Below are 24,813 nucleotides of genomic sequence, written 5' to 3'. Positions count from 1 at the left end.
TTTTTTTTTATTTCGTCTCTGTCAGGAGCATGGAGCCAATTCATTTTGTACAGAGCATACACAGAGATATAGTTAAATAAATAAATGCATGCATGCTTACATACTTTCCCAATTTTAATTTTAATTTTCCTTTGTATGTGTTCTATACTATCTAATGCTTCGCAAAAATCTAGATTGATAACATAGAGGAGACAAGTGAGGAGTAAAAAGGTGAAATTTTAACATATTCATTGACATAGAGAGTTCTTTCAGTTATGGTCGGACAGGCACTGGAATAGTCAGGTCATTTCCAATTAATCCTGTTTATCTACTGTACAAAAATGTCGTTTTATTAACATACTGCTGAGTCTGTCAATTATTTAACATCATTGTGGATATGGGCCCCCAGAGTACCTCATATCTCACAATGGAGGTAAACAAAGGACGAATATTCTCGGCTGTGGTGAAGAGCTTTCCTATAGTCTTTCTGTAGCGAACGACGAAAGGTCCCTTTGTGTGACTTATGCAGATCCAGCATTGGGAGCTGTATATAGAGGCTGCAGCCCTTCCCACTCCAGAGCGCAGAGGCACGGAAACCGCACACCGAGCACAATGGGGAAGGTAAGAGATGGGCCACTCACGTCATCAGCTTTCTCTCTACAAACACTATCTTCTCTAAGTTTTGAGATATGAATGTCTGCTTAGAATTTTCAAATATATTTATATCGCGGATTGTTTTAATTTTATATATTGGTACATTCCATTGAAACAGATTAAGACGAGGCATTCTTCTGGTTACCGACAGGTTCAGACATCCTTAACCTCTTTCCACATTGAGAGTTGCTGTAGCTTCGCCTCCATCGAGTCTGACACGGGCTGGCATGGCTCGAGACTGGTCAGTAGGTGAGCTGCAGCACTTTCACATACAGAGAAGAGGTCAAAAGGAAACATGATTCATCTCCCGCTCTTCCTTAGGAAACAAATATTGCATCAGTCACTGCCAGAAATAAAAACCTGGAGGCCAAATACTTACAGATTTTTGAATTTACAGAGTTTTGAAGCTAGAATAAGAGAATCCAGACAAAACCTGAGCCAGATTAATCAGCAACTTGTGCTAGTGCGAAATCACCAAAAGTCACTAAAATCCATGCCAAGTGTACCATTGTGGGCGGCGCCCTGCCCAACGGCTACACTCACATCCCGCCGTATTGAGCGGGACACTTGCTCCTCTTTCCTGATGCGCAGTTGCACTGCAGGTGGGCCGCGCCCAAGCCTAAGGACATTTCTTTATGGTGACAAGCCCACTGGTGTGGCCTCTGGTGGTCCTCTCTTTTGGGGCCATGATGGTGGACATCATAGTCTTCCTTCTCCTTCCCAGCGTTTTTGGGAAAGAACTCTGGGTATTGTTTTCCCCAAAGCACTATGGAGTCCATTTCTTGATTCCTTTTGGTCTCCTTCCAATCCAAGATGGCAGCAGCAGGTTGCTGATGCAACTTCCTGTTCAGGGTGGGTCTCTCCTTTTCCCTTCAATTGCAACACTTACTTCTTCATTCCTGCTGGTGTGATTCCTCTCTTTGATTGATTCTTTGCTCCTGCTGGTTTGATCTTCGCTCCTGTTGATTCCTCACTCCTGCTGGTGTGATTCTCCACTCCTGTTGGTTCCTAATCTTCAGCTGGTTCTTTGTTTCTGACTGGTCATTTTCTTCTGGTGGTATCTTGCTCTGTGCCAGTGTCCCCGATGGTATTCCTGTGTCCAATTCCTGTCCACTGGGTTCCTTCTCTTAGCCCTTGTCATCTGGAGCCTTTCCATCTCTCTGGATGTTTTTTTACTTCAGGGTTTTTTCTTTTGCGGCTCTTTCTGGAAGGCACCATCTGCTCAGGCGCTAAACTTGTCAGTGGCATCATGGCTACTGAAAGAGTCGCACATATCTCTGACAAAGATGGTTAAGAATTGGACACTATGATCATCATGCTGTCCAAGGTCTCAGATCAGATGGTCCTTACCTGAGAGGTCTGACATCAAGAGTAGATTTGATGTTTAATTTCCAGCGCAAAACTTGTTTTGCACTGGAAAGTTTCCTAAGAGTAAAACAAAGCAAGGGGGCGCCCTGTGGGTGGTATATTGGTGTTCCTAAGCAACCATTCATGGTTATTGATGCAAAGCCCTATTTCCTAGCTTTTGTAGATGGGGCGTTGGGGTAGAAAAATACACCTCTTTTAGGCAGGTGTTAAGAAGGAGCAACGTTTTCTTTCCCCTAACGTTTTCAACTTTCTATCTGTGCTGTAGGGTAATGCGCACATGCAAAGTGGAAAAAAGTTAAAATTAGTTTGAAGCACAGTATTTTGTCGTAGGATGGCACCTTAGAGAACAAAACCTATGCTAGACTCACATAGATGCCTTTGCAATAGGGTGCAAAGTTGTGTGGGTGATGCTAGACAGACTGAAAGTGGCACAAGTTCTTGGGAAGAAATTGGTAGCAGTCTTCTGTGCACTCAAACCGATATATTCCATTTACAAATAATTAAATTTATTCAAATGCAAAATGTAAGGTTTTACATTTAAAGGAACTACAAGGTTTATAGTCTAAGTTTATAAATCTGAAATAAAAATCCCTGGCCAAAGCAATCAGTAGCAATGAGCCCATGTTGATTGAAGCAACATTTATTGTCACATGTGTTGTTGCACTGTGATGTCAATGAACACTGTGCCCTTCAGCATGGCTTCCATCTTGAATGTGTAGAAAACAATGTTTTAAATGGTTGGTGAACTTTTGACATAACCATTTGTCACTTTTGGCTTTGCCAAAGTCGGCAGAGTTTAAAATTGCCTAGCCATGGCAAAGTCAGTAGCAGCTACCACCATGGAGAGGGGCAGCAATGGATAGTGCAGTGGGACAACATACAGAACATTGAGGATGTCATATGGTTTCTGGTTCACTAGGAAAGAGCCCCTGGTGGGAGTGGAAAGGGTAGAGACGAGGTAAAGAGAACATCCAGGGCATCACCATCCAGCTCCTCGCACTGAAGGAAGATCGTGAGGGAGAGTGGGAAGGAGGTATGGGGTGAGTCTGGGGAGAGAATTGAAGTGTGCAAGCATGATCTTAACACCAAGACATGAACTCCCATGCAGTGCTGAACAAGTAATGAAATAAAAGTAGTTCCATTTCATCAGCGTGGAATGTTATACTCCAGCCAATCAAAAGCAAGGGTGAACAATCGATGCTCCAGGAAAGGGACAGACACGGCCGCTAACAAAAAGACGAGATCTAAGATTAACAAAAGAGCCACCTAATCATGAGCAATGAGTCTGTTTACTATCGTTTACAATGCAATATTCAACAGACAGGTGGGCTCTCTGTAGCAAGACCACAAAAAATCTTCTATGCGTGTACCTAGATTTCTAGATGATTTAGTGTTAACACACATTTGTTTGGTCACTGTTCATGCAATAGACCTTTGCAATTCTCTTGTATCTCAGCGCTCCAAAGAATGATTGGTCATCACGAGGCACATCTCGTTTGGGTTTCCTTCAAACAAGCTCTTCATATCTCAAAAAGTATAACTATTGTAGAAAAACTCAGATTAGTCTTTCACCATATTTAAAAATAAGACAGGTGTTCCTACAAGCTCCAGCCTCTCGATTGGCCGGCATGGACGTTTTCTATACAGAAGGGAGGTATTGCACATTTTAAAGTGTATTACCTTAGAAAAGAGTGTCTTAGCTGAATATAAAAGCTAAAGCTCGGATTCTAGAAATGTGAATATTCGTGTCCGTGCACAATATGGCTTGTACGCGATCTGCACCAAATTCACTGGGCTTGTACGTGCACTTATGAATTATAGGGACCTGCTGCCCGGCCCCCGGCAGGATAACTTTCATTAATATATAAGGGTCCGGCTCTACACTTCAATATTCGTTGGCAGGGGCAGGGGCGTACCTTCTTAGGGTGTTTGTGGAGTGTCCCACTCCCTCAAATACCAGCATTTTCATGTTATGAGTTGGGTCCTTGGAGCGCTGGACAGAGTCTGTCGGGTTTTACATTGGCCTAGCGCCAGCATCACAGCTCATCTATGAATGGTGAATGTTCATAGTGCCAGTGAAACCCCCGAAGGCACTACCAATGTGAACCCTTTGCTTAAGCCTCGGTTTAGATTGCTCAGTAAATGCATTTTGTGCCTGCGCACCTCTGTGTGCAGCCAGAGACAGGCCTGCGAGTCCCTGTAGCCAGCAGAGAAAAAGAAAAATGGCAAACTGCATGAACCCCGAATTCTGTGGGAGGACAGAGCTCAAAGATGCAATGCTTTGAAAACAACATAAGACAAGGCAGTTAATAAAACGAAAGATGGAAAGCCCCGAGATCGCCATTTACCACCCTGCAGTGTATTTCTCGTAGCTAGTTATTTCTAATAATTAATTAATTTCAGAAATGATGTGATATGATTGTCTGACATCCATTATATTCTGCCACACAAATGGATTTTAATAGGTTAATAAAAGTAAAACCATTTATAATTGTCTACTTTTCCCATGGACGCTGAACTCGCTTCAAAGTACATGCAACGGAAAGATGTTGTAAAGGGCTGGTTGAGCTGTGCTCTTCCATAATGCATTTTCAGAGAGAGGAGCAGATGTGAGCATGTTTGTGAGGTGCAGACCTCTTCATAAAGTGGCTAATGCAGGGTGTGTGCTGTTCTGTTCCTATGCTCCATTCCTTCTGCCAGTGGAGTTCTACTCTCTCCATTCCTCTCTGCCTTTTTATTCTTTAAGGCTTTTGAGCTGAACCCACAGGAATCAGGAGAGGTAACATTATTGTTTGGAGAGTGTGGTTGTTTTTATGGGCAACAATAAATAACACTGATGTATGTAGACTTGTGTATGTTGTTTGGAGAGTACAGAGGAGTACAGAGGTGTTGACACTGCAAATAAGGATGCGTTTTGAGGCATTGTGTACTATCCGAGGGAGGTGGTACATTTATCCATAAAGCTTTTCGAAATAAAGAGACTTCGATGTAGGTAAGAAACTTTATTCGTCAGTTTGACTCGGCATCCATTGCCCAGAATGACAGTTAGGACCGGGAGTGCCCAGTACAACGTTTTAAGGCAATAGAACGGGAGAGGCGGGGGTGGGGGGTAGGAATAGGGTGTGGGGGGGAGGTGGGGGGGTTGGAACTAAGTTTGGGAAAGAGAAGGATAATTACAACACATCTCCTTCCTAGGGAAACACAATAAAAATAAATGTTTTCACATGTAAAAGCTGGGAGTACAAAATAAGAACATAATGTAAATACATTTTGTTATCTCTGTGCCACAACGGTTTCTTACATTGATTCCTAAGGAACTCTTTTCTCGGTTGAATATCAGGTCCATCGTTTACCGGTGTTGTGTTTTCCTTGGAGGAACCTTGTACATCCACACTGTTGTCTCTGATAATCCTGTCATTTCTCCACACTTGTCCATCATCAAGAAGTACAACATTTTGGAATACTTTACATTGAACCTGAATATACAGCTCTTGGTAATTTCACTTTTACAACACTCCCTTCCTTCCACATTTTACTCCTTTCCAACACTTTACTGTTGTACCTGTTAACATATTTTCTTTGATGCTCTTGGACCTTCTCCCTTATCTTGTCTCGATCAACCTCCTCCACATTGTTACCGACCAGCCCCAGGGGACTGAACTTAGTGCCTGGTTCTCTTCCTTTGCGAGACTTTTTTTTTTTATAAATATTTTTTATTGAGCAGAGCAACAAGAGCAATAAATAACATGTAAGCAAACATTATTCAGCACAAAATCGATGATTTCATCTTTCCAGGTTACAAGCAATGGCACAGTAAATCCTTTTTTAAAAACACGGTTATCAAAAGTATCTCAAACGGAGTAATTGAAGGTTATATAATACCAAAGTGCAAAAGTGCAAAAAAAGTGAAAGTGCTAGTGTAACAAATGCAAGCAATTACAATATTAAAGTGCTAAAGTGCTTGACAGAACATATTTCTAATTCCTCCAAACATTATAAGGATAATAGACCAACGGTTAGATTCTAAATTCCAAATAATTCTGTCCCTCTATTGGGTTTTCCACATTGCTTAGAAACTTCCAATTCTTATTGAATTTCCTGGAAGCTCCCACCCGTCTTGCGTAAGCTTCTTCAAAAGCCCGCGCACTTTTAATTTTGTTCAACCATTTGTCATAGGTGGGAACATCCTTAGACCTCCAATTTTGTAGGATTAAGGAGTGGGCTACTAAGCAAGTAATAGAAAGAAAAGTTGCTTCGGCTTCTGTTAAAATTGTTCTATCTCTACAAATTCCAAACAGGGCAACTTCGGCCTCCCGCAATACCCTCTTCTCAAATGCCCAGTTTAGGGCCGAAAAAATTGCCTCCCAAAAAGGCACGAAGTAGGACATGTAAATAAAATATGGAGCCAGCCCCCTTCTCCTTCTGCCTGGCATCGGAAATCCCTATCTTCGGCATCCGGATACCTTTTCTTGAGTGCATCCGGAGTAAGGTAGGCCAGCCACTGGGATAGGAATGCCATTCTTTTCAAATTGGCTGCTCTCAAAGACTTAATTATTCGAAGACATAGGGCTTCCCATTCGGAAAAGGAAAAAGTACATTGTGTTTTGTGGGCCACCTTTTCCAAATGGTTCTCAATCAATGGGAGTTGGCCCTGATTTCGTAATAAACAATACCAGTTCCCTACGCCACTTAATTTAGCCCATAAAAGAGCTATCACAAGTTTGTTTGTTGTGTCAAAAATACCCTTAAAATTGTTTATGAAAAGAACAATTTGTAAATATTCAAAAAAAGGCAGGCTTCCTCTAACTCCCATCCCTCAGCAGCACCTCCTGCCAAGAGATCACCCTATTCTGGATTGAAAAATCTCTTATAACCCCAAGCCCACAGCCTTCTCAGTTTCTCAAGTGGCCTGATTGGATTTGGAGACTGATGTTCTTACATTCCCTCAATTTCAAATACTGTAACCCAGAGGAACCCGTCACTCTAAAAAAAATGAAGTCTAATAGAATAGTCCTTCAGTGTCCTATATCTTGTTTTTTTCAGGAATTTGGGGATTTTGAAAAATATTAAGATCTGAGAGCTGGTTTCCTGCACCATTTTGTCCACAAATAAGTTATCTCTAACACAATTTGAGCCCATTAAGACTGCTAGTAAGTCCAAAAAAGTGGCATTGTAAAATAGGTTCCTAAATGGGGTAAAGCCAGACCTCCTTGTTCAATCATTAATTGTAGTGATGTGAGTTTAATCCTTGGGGATTTTTTCCCCAAACAAATTGGCTAATCAGGGTTTCCATTTCTGTAAAAAAAAAGCATATTTATTTTAATAGATACATTAATAAATAGAAAAATGAGTAACAGAAGTATGAACATCTGATGAGTGATACCCGTCCCACCAAGGTGCAGGGGAGTAAAAGCCACTGCTTTAAGAAATTCTTTATTTTTACTTGTGTTCTTACGTAATTCAGATTGTATAACTGTTGATATTGGTTGGACAGAAATATCCCCCAATATCTAATTAGGTCTGGCTTTGCAGCTTGCACCCTGAGACAGGGTGGAAGAAAATGTATATTTGAATTTAAAACAAGAACTTCCGTTTTGTTTGGATTTATTTTATAGCCCCCGATTAATTCAAATTTACTGCATTCCCTCAACACCACTTCCAAATTATGATTATTGGGCTTCAAATATAAAATAATATCGTCCGCAAAAAGTTTTAATTCGGCCAACTCATGGATTGGTGCCTTAATTGCGACATTGTCATGCATTCTAATAGCTAGAGGTTATATAAAAAAGGTAGAAAGCAAAGGGGAGAGCGGACATCCTTGTTTTGTCCCCCGATTTATCTTTACTGTTTCAGCCCATTTCGTATTGATTACCACCTGGGCTTGTGCCCCCTGATAAACATTACGTAATATTGCAATAACCTGGGGGGGAAACCAAATTGCCCAAGAGCTAAAAAAGAGTGATCTGATTCACCAGGTCAAATGCTTTCTCATCATTGACCGTCATATTACAGGCAGGGATAGAGTTGGTGTTGCAATCATCTAGAGCCTATATTGAAATTCCGTTTTGGCTACCATGGATTTTCCTGCTATAAAACCTGCCTGATCTTTAAGAATTGTTTCCTGTGCAACCAATAAAAACAACTCAGCCCAGACCTTCATTAAAATCTTGTAGTCTAAGGTTGAGGTGGCTAATGGGCCTATATGAATTGATGTCCTTCGGGTTCTTGTCCTTTTTTACGAAGCAAACAACAATTGCCTCTTTAAAAACCGGAGGGACCTGGCCACCATTTTTGATATGATTAAAAAGTTTTTTCAATCAATTATTTTGAAAAAATCTTGTACAATTCAATTGGGAACCCATCTTCCCAGCACGCTTTAGCCTCAGCTGTTGATTTAATAGCTGCCAAAATCTCAGCAGTTTCTAAATCTGATTTTAACTGGTCAATCTGAGAATCGGATAATCTGGGAATATTTACATTATCAAAATGCTCGTGTATCATCCCCTCCCCACCAAGTACTAAGTAGTGTAGAGTTGCTGGAAGTGTTCTAAAAAAATTCAGTAGGATCTCTTCACTATTAGTCACTTCCAATCCGGTCTTGGGGTCAGTGATCTTCAAAACAAGGGATGCTTCTTGTTTGGTTTTTCTGGAGCTGGCCAGCAATTTGCTGACCAGCTGGCTATCTTCATAGACCTTTTGTCGAAAGGATCAGGAACTACTGATCTCTTCTAAAACAAAGAAGTCTCTCAGGGCCTTTCTAGCCAAATCCAGTTGATGTGGACATGACCGGGTCCTCTGGGCACGAGTCCTTTCCACCACCCCCTGCAGTTCAGCTATTTTGTCCGCCGGGCCCTAGACTGGGCGGCCGAAAAGGAGATTATTTGCCCATGAGCTGTGGCCTTGAAACCCCCCCAGGCTGCAAAGGGTCCGGCCGTCTCCTCATTGATCCTAAAATATTTGGCGATCCAAACTCCAAAGTTCTTCACCCATTCTTTATCCTGGAGAAGGAGGTGATCAATCTGTCACCTGGGTCGCTCCCTTCTCCCTGCATCAAATTCAAGATTGAGCCCTACATATGTGTAATCCGAGAAGGGGTTGATCCCAATATCTTCTCTAGAGAGACTTAAATGGGGAAACACCCGTGATGGAATGAAGGGTTACTGGGTAGGATCAGATCATGATGTCCAACTCCTTCTTAATATTCGTCACTCTGTTAACGTTCGCTGGATACAATCTTTGATCACACGGGTAAACTCTTTCAACTAATCCGTTAGCTTTTGGACAAAACAAAGCAGTTTGCAAGTGATTTACAGAAAATATATTTGAAAATTCTTCAATTAGCGGTGAAGAAAATTGGACACCATTGTCAGGTATTAAGGTCTGAGGTACACCCTCACTTCGGAATACATCTTGTAGAAATGTAATGACAGTGCTGGTGATGACATTATCTACAACTTTAATGACAACCCATTTGGAATGATAGTCCACTAATGTCAAAATATACCTTCCTCCTAGTCCTTTAGCATTTATAGAACCAATGATGTCTAGTGCCAGTTTGTTCCAAGGGACCATGGGCACTTCAACAGCAGAAATCTGACCTTTGCCTACATGTTTGCTCTTGTCACTGCATGCACAACTTATGCATTGCCTGATGCTTCTCTCAATCATGGTGTCCATGCCTGGCCACCAGTAATGTAACCTGGTCTTGCTTTTCTTTAGACTGCACCCTAAGTGGCCTTCATGTGTCAACATTACAATTTTTCCAAGCAAACTTTCAGGTGTAACACGTTTGTTGCCCCTATGCAAATTGTCTTTGTATATGTACAGTTCTATCCTCACCGTCCAAAATCCCTTCACATCATTTTTTAAGTCAGAACACTTATTTGGCCAACCTTTCAAGATGAGTTCTTTCACACTTTGAATTGTTATGTCATCTCTCACGCTGTCTTCCCACTCCTTTTTTGTATACCTTCTATAATAGCGCCCACCACATATTCTTCCACTTCATCTTTTCCCAACTCATCTCCTGGCAAAGGGAGTCTAGACAAGCAGTCAGCTGCTTGGTTACTTGGTCCGGGAATATATACAATCCTGCAGTTGTACCCTTCTAAACCAAGGAACCATTTGGATATTCTGGGAGTGGTTCTTTCAATATTTCTTACTAAAAATTAATTTATCAAGAGCTTATGGTCCGTTTTCAGGGTGAGAGGAATACCCCACAGGAATACACGGAAAGGTTTAACAGCCCAGAAGCAGGCCAGTGCTTCTCTCTCAACCACTGAGTACAGAGCTTCTGTTTCAGGTAATGCTATCGATGCAAATGCCACTATTCTTTCTTCCCAATCCACCATTTGGCTGAGAGTCGCCCCTATGCTCTTGGTGCTTGCATCAGTTGTCAGTATGGTATGTTTACTAGTATCAAATTGTCCTAAGAAAGGATCATTTACAATTAGATTCTTCAATTCATTGAATGCTTCCATACATTCTTTGTTCCAGGTGAACATAACGCCCTTTTTTAACAAGTTCCGCCAAGAATGGATAATGTTAGCAAAGTTTTTTACAAACTTGGAATAATATTCTGACAAACCAAGAGAGGACTTTACTTCTTACTTGGTGGTAGGTACTGGAGCTGATCTGATCACTTCTACCAAATTCGCATTAGGCTTAATACCCTCCTTGGATATAACATGTCCCAGGTAAGTGACTGACCACACTCCTACTTGACACTTCTCTCTTTTCAAAGTTAGTCCTGCCTCTTTCAACTTGGTTAACCCTGTCCTGAATGTCTCATTTTCATCTTTTCCATAAACCAGCAAGTCATCCTGGAAGCATAACACATGGCTTATTCCTTCCAGGATCCTTTGCATAGCCCTTTGGAACACCGTGGCTGCGGATGCAAGTCTGAATGGCATGCTACAGAATCTAAATGCGCCAAATGGTGTAATGAATGATGTCAATGCTTTGCTAGAGGGTTGGAGCTCCACCTGGTGGTAGGCTGAGGATAAATCTATTACTGAGAAAAACTCTGCATTTTTTACTTGACTCAGCATTTCATTTATGTTAGGCAAAGTATGCAAGTCAATCCAAATATTGTTGTTTAATTCCCTCAAGTCTATGCATAATCTGATGGCCTTAGTGTTGGGTTTCGATGTAATAATTATGAGGGCAACTCATTCGTAACTTTCAATAGGTTCAATAATTACAATTTTAATATCTAACTTGTCTAGTTCTTGTTTAAGTGGTTATCTCAACATTATGGGTATGTTTCTGCATTTGTGTGCTACAGGTTTGGCATTTTCCTTCAATATTATTTTATGTTGAAATTCTTTTAAACAGAAGTAATTCCATACGACATGCCGATCTTTCTAAAAGCATGACAGGTACATCCGTTTTAGGATCTAGTTTAATTCTTAAATCTTTTTGATGAGCCCATCCTAAAAGATTGAATCCTTGTTTGGCTATATACACCTTTCCTACTGTGCTTCTTTCTTTAAACGTGATTTTCATAATTGCTACACCTTCCAGTGATATGGGCTCTTTGTTATACCCAACTGGAACAAAATCTGGTTCAACAAGGGATGAACCCTGATCATCGAACTTAGAATGATATGTTTCGCTATTAATGAATGTAAAAGGGAAACACGAGTCAGCAAAAACTTCCACTCTCACATTTGGGCAAGTTAACCATATACACATCCTTATTTTCCTCCACATCAACTTGAAGTACATACTTTTTCCTGTCATCATCATTTGATTCAATAGAATTAACTGTTCTGCCAGACATGTCTTTGCACATGCGTACAAAATATCCCTTGCCGTTACACTTCCTGCACGTGACTGTTCTGGCCCGTCAATTAACACTATTGACAAGGTGCCCCATGCTTCCACCTCTTAAGCACTTCATCCTATTTTCCAGAGTAAATCTTCTCTTGTGATCTTCGTTAACCATTTCACCTTTCTTCTGTTCCTTAATAGCACATACATTTTTAAATTCATCACAGATTTCATTTACTTCTTTCTCACTGGTAATAGACATTTCCTTTATGCATTCTGCAGTGTGTTCTATACTCCTTGCTATATCAATAGCATTCTTTAAATCAGGATCCCCTACTAATAATTTCTCTTGTATCTTTTTGGTATTTGTACATTACACCAATTGGCCCCTAATGAGGGAATCCGTCAATTTGTTGAACTCACATGTATTCTCTAAACCTCTTAATATTGTTATATAATTTCCAAACTTTCTCATTCTTTCCCTGACTTCTTCCAAAAAATGTATGTTGCTCTAAAACCATGTTTATCTTATCTACATATTGGAGTTCTAACTTCTTATGGGTAATATCATAGACATTCCTCTCACCATATTCTCCTTCCTCTTCTTCCAAATCTGGAAGACTGTCAAATACCTTGCTCCCCTCAGCGCCTAGGTTATGTAATAAAATGTGCTGTCTGCGTATCGCCGAAGATCCACTTGCGCCAATTGCAATCAAGTCTGTTTCAAACCCTTTGATCCAGTTTTTCCATGCCATAAGGTGTTCCCCTTCCTCAGATAGGAAAGATGGAGGTTGGTTCATTCTTGCCGCAGCCATTATTATGATACTATTAATTCAAAGTTATGACAATATAGTTCTCCCTGTGAATAAGAAATGGTTCGAGGGAACAGTAATTAACAAATCAAAATTCTTCTCTAAATTACAAGTTCTCCAATATTATTTCTAAAGGTGGAGCAGTCAGCGTGGATATGAGCCATAACAAGGAGCTCCTCTGAAGGTCACAGTTCATAATGTTTGAGACAATACTGCAGGCAACTGCTTCCACGAAAACTACCTTTTTAATGTATGCGGAGGTTGCAGTTCAAAAGTGAAATGTTTAAAGATGCTTTTCTAAACCCTATAGGTTTGAATGATGATACAACCTTTGTGCCAGAGATATAACTAAACGTTTCTACATTATAACTACTGTATGACTGTCCGCCCTAATAATGGAAGATGTCCACTGCTGCGCTAGGAAATGAAAAATAATGAGATTTACAATCTCTGCTCCAAGTAAAACACCCTAAAGGCGAGACTAAGAGGATGGGAAAGCTAACAACTTTGGCTATTGTAGAGAATGGTGTACAAAGGCACCCATAGTGATTTACAGTACGTGACCGAAATGAAGTGGATCACTTCTCAAACTGTGATCAATAACGAGGAAGTTCCACTAATCCGAATTACTTTCTCTCAGTTATTCAGTTTAGCCGTGCTCACTGAGGAATGCAAGTTCCCTTCACAGAATCGTCATGGAAACAACGCCAGTCGTGACATCTAATATAATGCCACCACTCTGTGGGAGATAATTCCTCAATACTTCAGTGAAAGGACGCCAGCTCTGACAACTGATAATAATGCCACCACTCTGAGGGAAATTTTTCCTCAATGAATACTTTAAATCAGATTGGCACTGCAGCTGACAAGGAAAGAGACTGACGTTGCTAGAATAATCATTTTTTTTAACGGACTGCAATATTATAATGTCTTTTAATCGATTTTTACTTTTGGACTTGCTTTGACTTGTTTGTAGCAATGGTTTTAAGTAACTCAATGAATACTTAAAGCAGCGTAAAGAGACTGCACATACTCACCACATGTTGCAGGATTCCCTTATATGTTTAATAATAAATACAAAAGCCTCAAACGAGAAGTATCAAAATGCAGCTCCTCGCAGGGAAGTACTCATCTCACCACTTCCCGGTTGAATAAACCCCACCCATGGGCAGTGCTACACACACAATGCGTACATGCTTTCCTTAGTGATCCAGCTTGGGTGAACTCCTCCCATACAGCGAAGCTGAACCCCTGACGGATTTGGGGTGAGGCTCCGAACTTCCGAGCCTCAGGAATGCAGCCCGGATTTCCTCAATGAAAACTGCCTCAAGTACTTCACATCAGGGAATCCTCTCATTGACGATGCTCTCAACGATGTCATATGGTGATCTTCTACAGCCCAGATGGGCTACTGGCAGAGGGGATGTCGTAGGGTTGCCCTAAATGCAACAAAATCATCGCCAGTGAAATAAAGAGACTTTGATGTAGGTAAGAAACTTTATTTGTCAGTTTGACTCGACATCCATTGCCCAGAATGACAGTTAGGACTGGAAGCGCACAGTAGAACATTGGAGCATTCAACAAACAGTTTAAGGCAATAGAACGGGGGGTTTGGAAGGAACCAAGCATGGGAAAGAAAAGAAAGAGAAGGATATTTACAACACTTTCTTACTAGCATTGGAGCTTGCGGCCTGCAGAATATTCAAAGACCACTGCAGTAGGCACTGATAGCCAAAACTACAACGTGCAAGTGATACCGAATCTATGGCATGTAATCAACACATTAATCTATTTCTTGACAACTTTTCTCAAGCTCCTGGTATGCAACAGACTGACACATCAATGCTTCGACAGGTCTGAGGCTTTAAGAAAGTGAGTTTCCTTTCTGAATATTATTCAACCTTCCACTGACATCACTAAGACATCTCTAATACCTCCCCTCAGACCTCAGTCCTCCAGAAAACCACCTTCCTTCTTATTTAGGCTAAATCCTGCACACCTTTGCTCACTGTGCCATCTTGTATATTTGGGTACTCTACAGTATTTGCTGGGAAATCTCAGTCTCACAGGCCTTGAATCTCACTGACTAAGCTCCGTGCATCTAAAAAGATGGTGTTAGCTACGGAAACAAACGCCACCCCTCCCACTAAGTATGTGCTGCACAGTCACAAATACTTAACAGCTTGTAGATAATTACAGTACAAAAGAAAGGAGTATGCTAAAGATTTGAAAAACTTCACTATATTTATTCAATCAAAATTTCATTCAATATACTTTGTATCTCCAAAATAAAAAACAATACCGAATTTCTCACTAATGCATATTAAATCTATACATTTTAAAATATACTCAAAATACATGCCCATTGTCTTCTCCCATGTGCTAAATCAACCACCCCCCATTCAACTCACACTCTGACTCATACAGCTCAAACCAGTGCACATCTATCTATACTATTTATTTATTTATTTATTTATTTTTGGCATTTATTAAGCGCGAACAATTGCCCGCAGGCGTCTCGGCGCTGTACTGTTATACCCTCCTGCAAGATCTATACCGTTATTCAGAGGTTAAATAGCCAAGTTTTCAGTTTCTTCCTGAAGGACAGTAGATTTGGACTCGATCTTATATTTTGTGGAAGCGTGTTCCATAATCTTGGGGCTGCAGCTAAAAAACGTCTGTCTCACCAGTTGACCAGTCTGGTTCGAGGCACTATCAGGTCATTCTGTCCTGCAGACCGTAACATTCGAGTAGGAATGTACGGGACGAGATGATCACAGAAGAACTGAGGCGCTTGATGGTGTAGTGCCTTATAGACGATACATAGCGTCTTAAACTTAATTCGGTTCCTAACAGGTAGCCAGTGGAGACTCCTCAATGATTCAGATATAGGTTTGAATTTAGGAATGTTGAGGAGAAGTCTGGCTGCTGCATTTTGGATTGTTTGCAATTTTTTGATTGTCTTAACTTGGGCATTTGCAAACAAGCCATTACAATAATCCAGCGCTGAAAGGACCATTGCGCTAACCAATGTCTTTCCCACATTGGTAGGGAGAAACGGAAGAATCTTCCTCACCAGTCGTAGCTTGTAGAAGGCATTGGAGGCTGTCTGGTTAGCGTGAGCCATGAAGTTTAGGTTATCATCAAAGATGACACCCAAATTTCTCACTTTCGTAACTGGTTCAGGTACAGCTCCGAAAGATGATGGCCACCAAGTGGGGGACCAGCTTGGGCTGAGGTGGCCAAAAGTGACCACCTCGGTTTTGTCGGAATTTAATTTCAAGCAGTTATCTGACATCCATTTACCGATGGCCAGCATACCTGTCTTGAAATTTTCCGCCACTGTTTCCCCGTCATTTCTGACAGCCAGTATCAGCTGAGTATCATCTGCATATGAGGTAAGGTTCATCCCGTGCGCTTTGATGGTATTAGCGAGGTCCGACACATAGATGTTAAAAAGTGTCGGACTAAGGGATGAACCTTGTGGTACCCCACATGGCAGTGACAGTTCAGCCGATTCATATTGGCCCAGTATAACTGCCTGGGATCTTTCTGCTAGAAAAGACGCTATTAAGTCTTTTGCTAGGCCTTGCACTCCCATCCTTTCGACACGGTTGACTAAGATCTTATGGTCAACCGTGTCGAAGGCAGCTGATAAGTCTAAAAGCACCAGCAGTGCAGTTCCACCTTGGTCTCTAATTAAGCGGATGTCGTCTGCTGCCTTTATAAGGGCTGTTTCCGTCCCATGATACCTACGGAACCCAAATTGTGTTTCATCAAGCAGATGGTATTGCTCGATGAATCCCGCAAGTTGAATGTTCATGGCTTTTTCCACGACCTTAGCAATAAAGGGCAGGTTAGCTATTGGCCTATAGTTTTTTAATTCTGCTTTGTCCAAGCCAAGTTTCTTCAAGAGTGGTTTGAGGAGAGTTTTTTTCAACTGGTTAGGAAAGATTCCTGTGTGGAACATGAGGTTGGTCATTTGGGTAATAGCTGGGATTACGGTGTCTATTAATGACCTTAGAGTGTTTAAAGGGCAGGGGTCCAAGGCTGATCCGGATTTGATTGTTTTCACAATGTCCTGGATGTTGGCCTCTGTTACCTCTGCGAAGCAAGAAAGGGTATTGCTTGGAGGGGAGGTATTTGTTTTCCTGATCCATTGATCTTCACCTTGGTTAAATACTGAGAATATATTGTTTACTTTGGTGAAGAAAAATGTTGCTAATGAATCACAGAACTCTTGCGAGCAAGGAGGATTGAGATCTGGGGCGCATCCCGCAAGATGTTTAGTTATTTCGAACAGCTTTTTATTCGAATTTTTTGCGCTACTACTATTATAAAGAGAGAACACAAACCTTTTGGCAAGGTAAACTCGGGAACCACAGCGCCAATCCACACACCCAATACATTGTTGTAATCCTCAGGGTGTGCAGATGGACATAGGCTATAGAAAATTTTTAAAAAACGTAAATTTAAAAATATAACCTAAAATAAAAAGTAGTGCCCTGAAAGTAGCACCGGCCGCGACGCTGACGGCCACGACGTAGCGCTGGCCGCAACGTACGTGATGACGAGGAAGAGCGGCGGTGAAGGGAGGAGCGGCAGCTCAGGTAAGGCTCTGGGACACGGGACGGGAGGGAGCCGGTGCGGGAGGTTGGCCCGGAACAACTGCGGTAAGGCTCAGGGTCTGGGGGCAGCATTTCAGGCTTGCGTGCACTACCGCACCGGCCCCGCCTGCCACGACATTGTCCGGGACACAGACAATGTTGCGGCGGGCGGGGGCCGGGGCGGGAGTGAACGCAAGCCTGAAATGCTGCCCCCAGCCCCCATCTGCCCCGGGCAACGCTGGGGCGGGCTGCTAGTACTACTATATTAAAGCAGAAACTTTCAGGCTTTCAGGCGGGTAAACTCGGGAACCACTCGCCAATCTACACACCCGATACACCGTTGAAATCGGCAGGGTGTGTAGATGGTTATAGGCTACATAAATGTAAAAAATAAACGTTATTTAAAATTTTAGATAAAAAAAAGTAGTCCCTCAAAAGTAGCGCCGGCCGCGACGTGCGTGGTCACGTTAGGAGCACGGAGAGGAGCGGCGTCCGAGGAGCGGCGGACATGGCGCGGGGGAGGAGTGGTGACATCAGGAGCAGAGGACCGGCAGCGGAGGAGGAGCGGCAGACATGGCGCAGGGGAGGAGCGGTGGTGAGAGCGGACAGGCGGGAGCAGCGCCGGCGGATGTAAGGGCACTCATGTAGGGGCAGGCGGGGGTCGGGGAAGGGGGGGGTCGGGGCAGGCGGGTGACGGGACGGGCGGGCGGCGGTCGGGGAAGCCTGAGGACAAGAAAGAGGAGGCAAACGGTGCACTACAAATGTCAGACAAACGGTGCATTACAGGAGGAAAACGTGGAAAAAGTGACGTGCAGCCAGAGGGGTTTAAGATGCTGTAAACGTTTGAGCCACCTCGGCTTCTGTAGGATAATCCCATGTTCTTCTCAATGGGACTCTGTTGTCCGCAGTTAACAAAGTACACACGGTCAGGAGAAAAACGGTACCCCCTCGGACGAGGCCGCCTTCTGTCAAAAAGGGGAGAGTTTGCTCACATAACTGTCAGCGGTGAATATGTTATTGTTTAGATGCGTTTGCTTCACTATAGGAGATTATATTTATATAGAAATATTTCCTTCACGAATACCTGCGTCTCTTGGGTGGAGTGGAGGGAAGGGGGTGGATGACGTGTGCACGAGGAAAAAGTGACGTGTGCAGGTTACAAAAGTGGGGCAGGCTGGGGCCCTGAAGCAAAGTAAATTACAGAAGGAAAAAGTGACGTCTGCAGGTTACAAAAGTGGGGCGGGAGGGGGCCCTGAAGCCTAATTGCTCCCGGGCAATGTTGGGACGGGCTGCTAGTAATGAAATAAAACACTATATATCATCCGGGTCCAACAACTTCCAAAGTTTTCACTTTTGATCCCTTGTGTCTGTTCTTTTTATTTTGTTTTCCATTATGATATCCGTTAGACCTCCTATCCCATGTAATGATGTTTAATGACCATTATATCTCTTTCGTGTGTGGATGCGCTTTTCAGGGAAAAACAGCTGAATAGCCATCCACTTTATTCAGGGTGCAACTTAAGCAACCCTTATATTAAAAAAAGGGAGGTGAGGCTTGGAGAAAGAGAAAGTCCACACACAACATAAAAAGAACATATAACCAATATAAACAAAGTAATTTACAAAATTGGGGTCCAAACTACTTCATAGAATAGCCAAGACATATAGATAACATCTTACCCGCCCAAAGGCCTACATCATGCGTCAATACCTGCCAACTCACACCATGCCACGCGTGACACACAATAGCGGCTCCTATCACACGGTCTCCCTGTGAGGAGACGATATCACAGGGTTGCAGGAAAACGGGCTGAAAACCGCTCTATATAGTGGTTTTCCAGCTCATTTTCCGAGGGTTTGAACTGCCGAAGTCCATTATTAACACGTGTGAAAACACCCCAGGACATAGCACCAGCTTCAGGAAGATTTTTTATTTTTCTTGTGGGAGGAGGGGGCTTGGGGTATGGTGGGTTTCAAATGTGCCTGAAACTTGCTCCTGGGCAGGAGGCCCCACCCCCTTCATAGGCTCACCCCCTCCTCAAATGGTGAGATTGTTCTTCAAGTTAGCAGGTATGCAGGTCTGTGTCTGTAAAATCTCTGGAACGCACACAAGAGAAATTCGTAATGCAAATCACGGTTCACGTGACACGTTTTGATTGTTTATTTTGTTAAATTTATAGAGAGCAACACGGAATGCCTCGGCTCCAGATAAAACAAAACAGATAATTATCCCCTGCAAGGGTAATGTGAGAGAAAATTTGGACTTACTCTATTAGTTAAGCTCATTTTTTTTACTATTTGTTTGGTGTCTTTAAAAAACAACAGGAGAGAACAGAGCACGACTTCATAGGCAGTTTATACTTTTGTCATTTTGAAAATATATAAACTTTTAGTTTTGGTTTCCTGCAGATCATCTTCTACGAGGACAAAAACTTCCAGGGCCGCTCTTATGAGAGCAGCTCTGACAGTGCTGACCTGCACTCCTACTTTAGTCGCTGCAACTCCATTCGGGTGGAAAGTGGAAACTGGATGTTGTACGAGCACCCCAACTACAAGGGGCACCAGTACTTCCTGAGAAGGGGGGAGTACCCTGACTTCCAGCAGTGGTTTGGTTTTAATGACTCCATCAGATCTTGTCGCATGATTCCGCAGGTGAGTTAAGTCGTGTTCTCTGTTTTTTACTATTTGCTACTCAAAAATCAGAACTCAATATTCTTGTAAATGCTTCCAACACAGATGCCGTCTAGGCCTGTACTTTAATACGCTGCAATCAGTGGTTTAACACTAGGAACAAAATCTGCTTCTTAAAAATAGAGGAGATTCAGGGTTTTAGAGTGAAAGAGTATTGCCAATGCATAGACATTGTTGGGGCAATATTGTTCCCAACAAGCAAAGAGCACAAATGCTTAATAGTGAATAGGATTTTCGGAATCTCTATGTTGACAGTTCTGCATCGTGCATGTACAATTATATGGCACCTGGCTACATTTAGTTCTCCTTATTTTTACACATTGTTCAAGGCTTTGATGCATACATTTCTTTTGCAAAATTCAGAAGTTAGAGAAGTCAAATTCCACAATAGATTTAAAAGTTTTTAGTCGCAAGACATGTATGTATGTTTTTGTGAAACAACTGTATTCTGCATTTTTATATCCAGGGCACATTCTGCACAAACAATTTGCCAGCTGCATTAATTAGTACCAAAGATTTCCAAAAATACTTAGGAGCTAATTTATGAGAGGCTTGCGCCTCCTAAGCATCACTTTTTATGACGTGTTGCAGCCAAACCTCAATGATATCTATGGTGCGACGCAAAGCCACTCTGCATGGCCTCATAGATAATGAGTATGACAAAGCAGCCCAAGTCACTCCCTTGCCTTACTTACCCTGTATCAAGGAGGTGCTCCATGGGCGTTGCAGTGGGTTTTCCCAAGCAACACCCATGGCTTTTGATGCTACCCCACATTAACTTAATCATGTAAACCTCGGGCAGCACCAAAAACTTGTGTCTCCCAAGAGTAAACACAACAAGGTGAAATATTTTTATTTCACCTAATTTTTTCCTCTTTCCATGTGTGGCTGCCCTACACCAATTCCCCATTAATGAGATCCAAATTGTGCAAATGGAAGAACATGCAATGCTATTTAAAGTACAGCTGGTGCTAATATTGGGAGCAAGAGCAAATATAAAGCCACTTCTACAACACAGGGCAAGGAAAGTATAGTTACAGTTACCACAAGGCCTTGGAAACAAAGATTTTAGTAGGATCAAAAAAATCAAGACACTTTACTTGGTGATGCTCAAATGATAAATATTCACTGAAACATGATTTCCACATATTATCATTTATGTGCAATATAGTTTTTATCAGCAACACTGTGTGTCTGTACACATTTAGTGCCCTTTTCAATGAAAAAGGTGCTGGCTGTAAAGGACAGTGCACTACCATATAGTGCTTTAAAAAACTCCTTTGTGTCCATCAAAGCTAGATGGATGGTATATGTTTGTCATTCTAAAAATTGGGTTACGGTTGTAAAACGTTTGGGCAGCACTGCTGTGGAGCAATATAAACAATAGATGACTAAACTGAGCACAGTAAAATGGTTTATCTCTGAAAGTAAAACAACCTCAGATAAATCTTCCAAATCAAAGCACCAAGGGCCTATCACATAAAGTGACCACTGGCAGTGCTAAATTAAGAGATTCTTTGCCACAGTTTGGGGCTGAGTGGTTTCTGATCTGGCTGAAGAGCTGGAGCAGTCCTTTTTCACCGCCTGTGTTTTTTGGTTGAAAATGTAGAACCATTTGTTGATATATCTAAAGTAAACAACAGAACACAACACTACAGCAAACACAAAGCAAAAAACAACATATTTAAAAATAACAGGAGACATCACAACAAAACAGTCAAAAAAGATTGCGACACAACAAAATCACATTGGAATACTTCAGCACAAATAGACAGCAGGAAAATAGACAACAGAACACATCACCACCACATGAAGGGGCAGATTTATGATGCCCTTGCGCCTCTTTGTGCCGCAATCGCGTCACTTTATTTGACGCAACGTCGGCGAAAAAACAATGCGCCCTATTTACAACGTGACACATCTAGGAGATGCGTCACGCTGTAAAGCCCTGCGCCATAAGGAGGCGTTCCTGCGCAGGGGGGGCATTCCTGCGCAGGAACGCCTCCTGAAAGTGGCTGAGTGAAATCTATGAGATTTCACTTAGTCACTTTCAGGCCAATGCTGCGTCAAAACCCTGCACCTGCTTGAAGCAGGCGTAGGTCTTGACGCAGCATTGTGAAGATGGGGCACCCCCGAGCCTTGCTGGAGCTGTGTTGAGCTTGCGACGCAACTCCAGCAATGCGCCACCTTTCCGGCACAGATGCGTCACACATCTGTGCCATTTTTGCACCATGGTGCTCCGCATTGTAAATACGGCGCACCATGGGTGGCGTAGCTGTGGCGCACTGTGGCGCACATTAACTGGCGCATCCATGGGGATGCGCCAGTTAACATAAATCTGCCCCGAAATGTTAAAAATTAAGCTCATCCTTAGCTTACTTCGAAGGACATGCAATAGCACCAGTCAACAATATGGACGCATTTTTATGTGTTTTCATTCTCAGTGTTTTCTGGCCAGAAGTTGTGATAGTAAGTTAAACAACTATGTCATTATTTTTTGAGCATCACCGTATTCAACATTACAAAATGAATAGACCATCAGAATGGCAATAGCTAATTACATAGAAGTTTAACATGACCCCCTTGCTATAAATTCTATCTTTCCCTCATTTGTTTAAAATATGGCATCTGTCCGCAAAAGATGCCGCATCCTTCTGGCAATCATTCACAAGTGTAATATAGAATCGCTAACAATGCTTCTCTTCCAAAATAGCCTCAAGTAATCCCTTGTTAAGCCTAAGAAGTTTACGAGTTAATTTTTTTTATTTACTTTATACTGTGGTACTTGTAGCCCTCGATATGCAGCAGGGAAATACTAGAACTATCAGAATGCAATGGAAAAAAACTAGGACTGAATAAACTTCCCTTGCTGACATGTGACTACTTGAGCATTATCTGACATGTCTTTGAGACCAAACATTGCAGGTTCATTTCTGTTTCCTACTGCACATTGTCCAGTGTCGCCGGCTGCACATCATCTTCTACTCTAACTGCATATCAACCTGTGTCCCCATCTGCTCCTCACCAAGTGTCTCACTTCGCAAATAACAATGTGCCCCAAATGCGTTAAAAAGCATCGAGTAGTGTCCCCTTATGCACAGCATCCTGTGCTTCTCTGCAGTGCATCAATCACTCTAAGAAAAGGTGTTGTACCAGAATATCGCTGTCAGAAGTCACATAAATATTTTGTACTAAGTATGGTTTGCATAAATAACACTCCATTGGACTTTATAACAGGAAATGTACACCCTATGGGGCGGCCTTTTTGAAAATGATATTTAGGACATAATATCTATGCCAGTTGATATTTCTATATGGTATAAACTATAATCTGACCCTCTAGAAGAACATCATCTATTGCTCCTCTGAGACATATGCCCCATTGCTTGTTTGGTATAATCATCATTGGCTTCCCAGTTGGACATCACTTTTTGCTCACATGTTGCTTATCACCCAGATGCAGTTCGACCTCACTGGGTATCAAGGCACCCAAAATCTGAGGGGATGGTACCTAAAAATATCTCTCCATTCCGACCTCACTTTCCCAGAAGATTGTAGTTAGCTCTCTGTTTGTTCGATTCTAGTAATAATTAAATCCGTTTTTATAGTTGTTTAAACCTGGATGGTCTTCACACTGGAAATGGAACAGGTGTAACCAACATTGATACCAAAAACCTATTCTCACATATTTATTAGGCATTAGAGAAAGACTCCAGTATTGCCATCTGTGTGTGTGTGTTCTGTCTGCGCGTCAAACTGTCCTTTCACATGTGTGATCATATTGCCATGCTATTAGTATTAAGGTGATATAGCTGAGGCTCTTTCTTTGGAGTTGATAAACATGATTATCGCTGTTGCTTGCTGTTATTTGCATGTTGGCTTGGGTGGTTGATAAAACACAGTCTGACATCTGCTGGCTTTACTTATGTTGCCTTTTTCCTCCCAGCACCGCGGCTCCTTTAGGATTAGGATCTATGAGAGGGAGGATTTCCGAGGCCAGATGAGGGAGTTCACTGAGGATTGTCCTCATGTCTATGAAGAGTTCAACTACCATGACATCCACTCCTGCAACGTGCTGGAGGGCCACTGGGTCTTCTATGAGCTGCCCAACTACAGAGGGCGACAGTACTACCTGAGGCCATCCGAGTATAGGAGATACACCGACTGGGCGGCTACCTCTCCCCGGGTTGGCTCCTTCAGAAGAGTGTATGATTATTGACATGTCTATCATTCTCTCTTCAAATATTAAATAAAGGCAGCTAGAAAATGGTTTTGTCCAGTTCCTTTATTTTGTAATGGATTGAAGATGGTTTTATTTTTTGGGGTTCTTTACTGAGGTGCACTATGATGAAAAATCGTCCTCGAGTCGCAGGTTTTGCAATAAAACAATTAAAAAATAATTGATAATTTTGTTTAGTAAACAAATAAATATTCTTCACGTTTAAAATGTGCATTTTACGTACTGTTGCTTTTCTTGCAGAAAAAAGTAAGTCATAAGGGCTCTACATTCCAACTTTCTGTATCTTAATTGGGGTTATCTGTCAATTCATAATACATGAATTTTTGACCTTTAAACGAGCTTAGAAACAGGTTTATTATGTGGCGGATGGCCCATGCACCAAATTAATATATGGCTACCAAGTAGGCGGTCATTTAGAATCAATGGCAGGAACGGCTGTCACAATCGTCCCTGACAAAACATTGTGGTGTTTTGGTGCAGGGCTGTATAATGCAGCCGTTCACCAAACAGGTTTTCTTTTTGAAAATAAAACATGTAATGTTCCCCTACCATGGGAGTCATTTCCAATTATTAGCATTTTACTGTCCCTCACCTCCAGGGTTTGCTTCTCAGTGAGGGGCTGTAAAAATAGGGGTATATGTAAGTCAAACCTGATTGGGTGGGCAGACATATAGCCATTTTACAG

At 42.0% G+C, this 24,813-nt stretch overlaps 1 protein-coding gene across 1 annotated transcript; it reads left to right on the top strand.

Annotated features, from left to right (window-relative positions):
* The first annotated feature begins 566 nt into the window (after nucleotides 1–566).
* Nucleotides 567–24,152, top strand: LOC147730544 (gamma-crystallin 1). Its single transcript, XM_086958584.1, has 3 exons — nucleotides 567–600; nucleotides 19,607–19,849; nucleotides 23,835–24,152. Exons 1-3 carry the CDS (start codon nucleotides 592–594, stop codon nucleotides 24,105–24,107), a joined length of 525 nt encoding a protein of 174 aa, XP_086814710.1. The 5' UTR covers nucleotides 567–591; the 3' UTR covers nucleotides 24,108–24,152.
* Nucleotides 24,153–24,813: the final 661 nt, after the last annotated feature.

The sequence above is a fragment of the Lissotriton vulgaris genome, chromosome 2_1 (assembly GCF_964263255.1).
Source record: "Lissotriton vulgaris chromosome 2_1, aLisVul1.2, whole genome shotgun sequence".
Taxonomy (NCBI): Eukaryota; Metazoa; Chordata; class Amphibia; order Caudata; family Salamandridae; genus Lissotriton; species Lissotriton vulgaris.
Note: the sequence above shows the minus strand (reverse complement) of the source record. Positions and strands in the feature narration are given on the sequence as shown.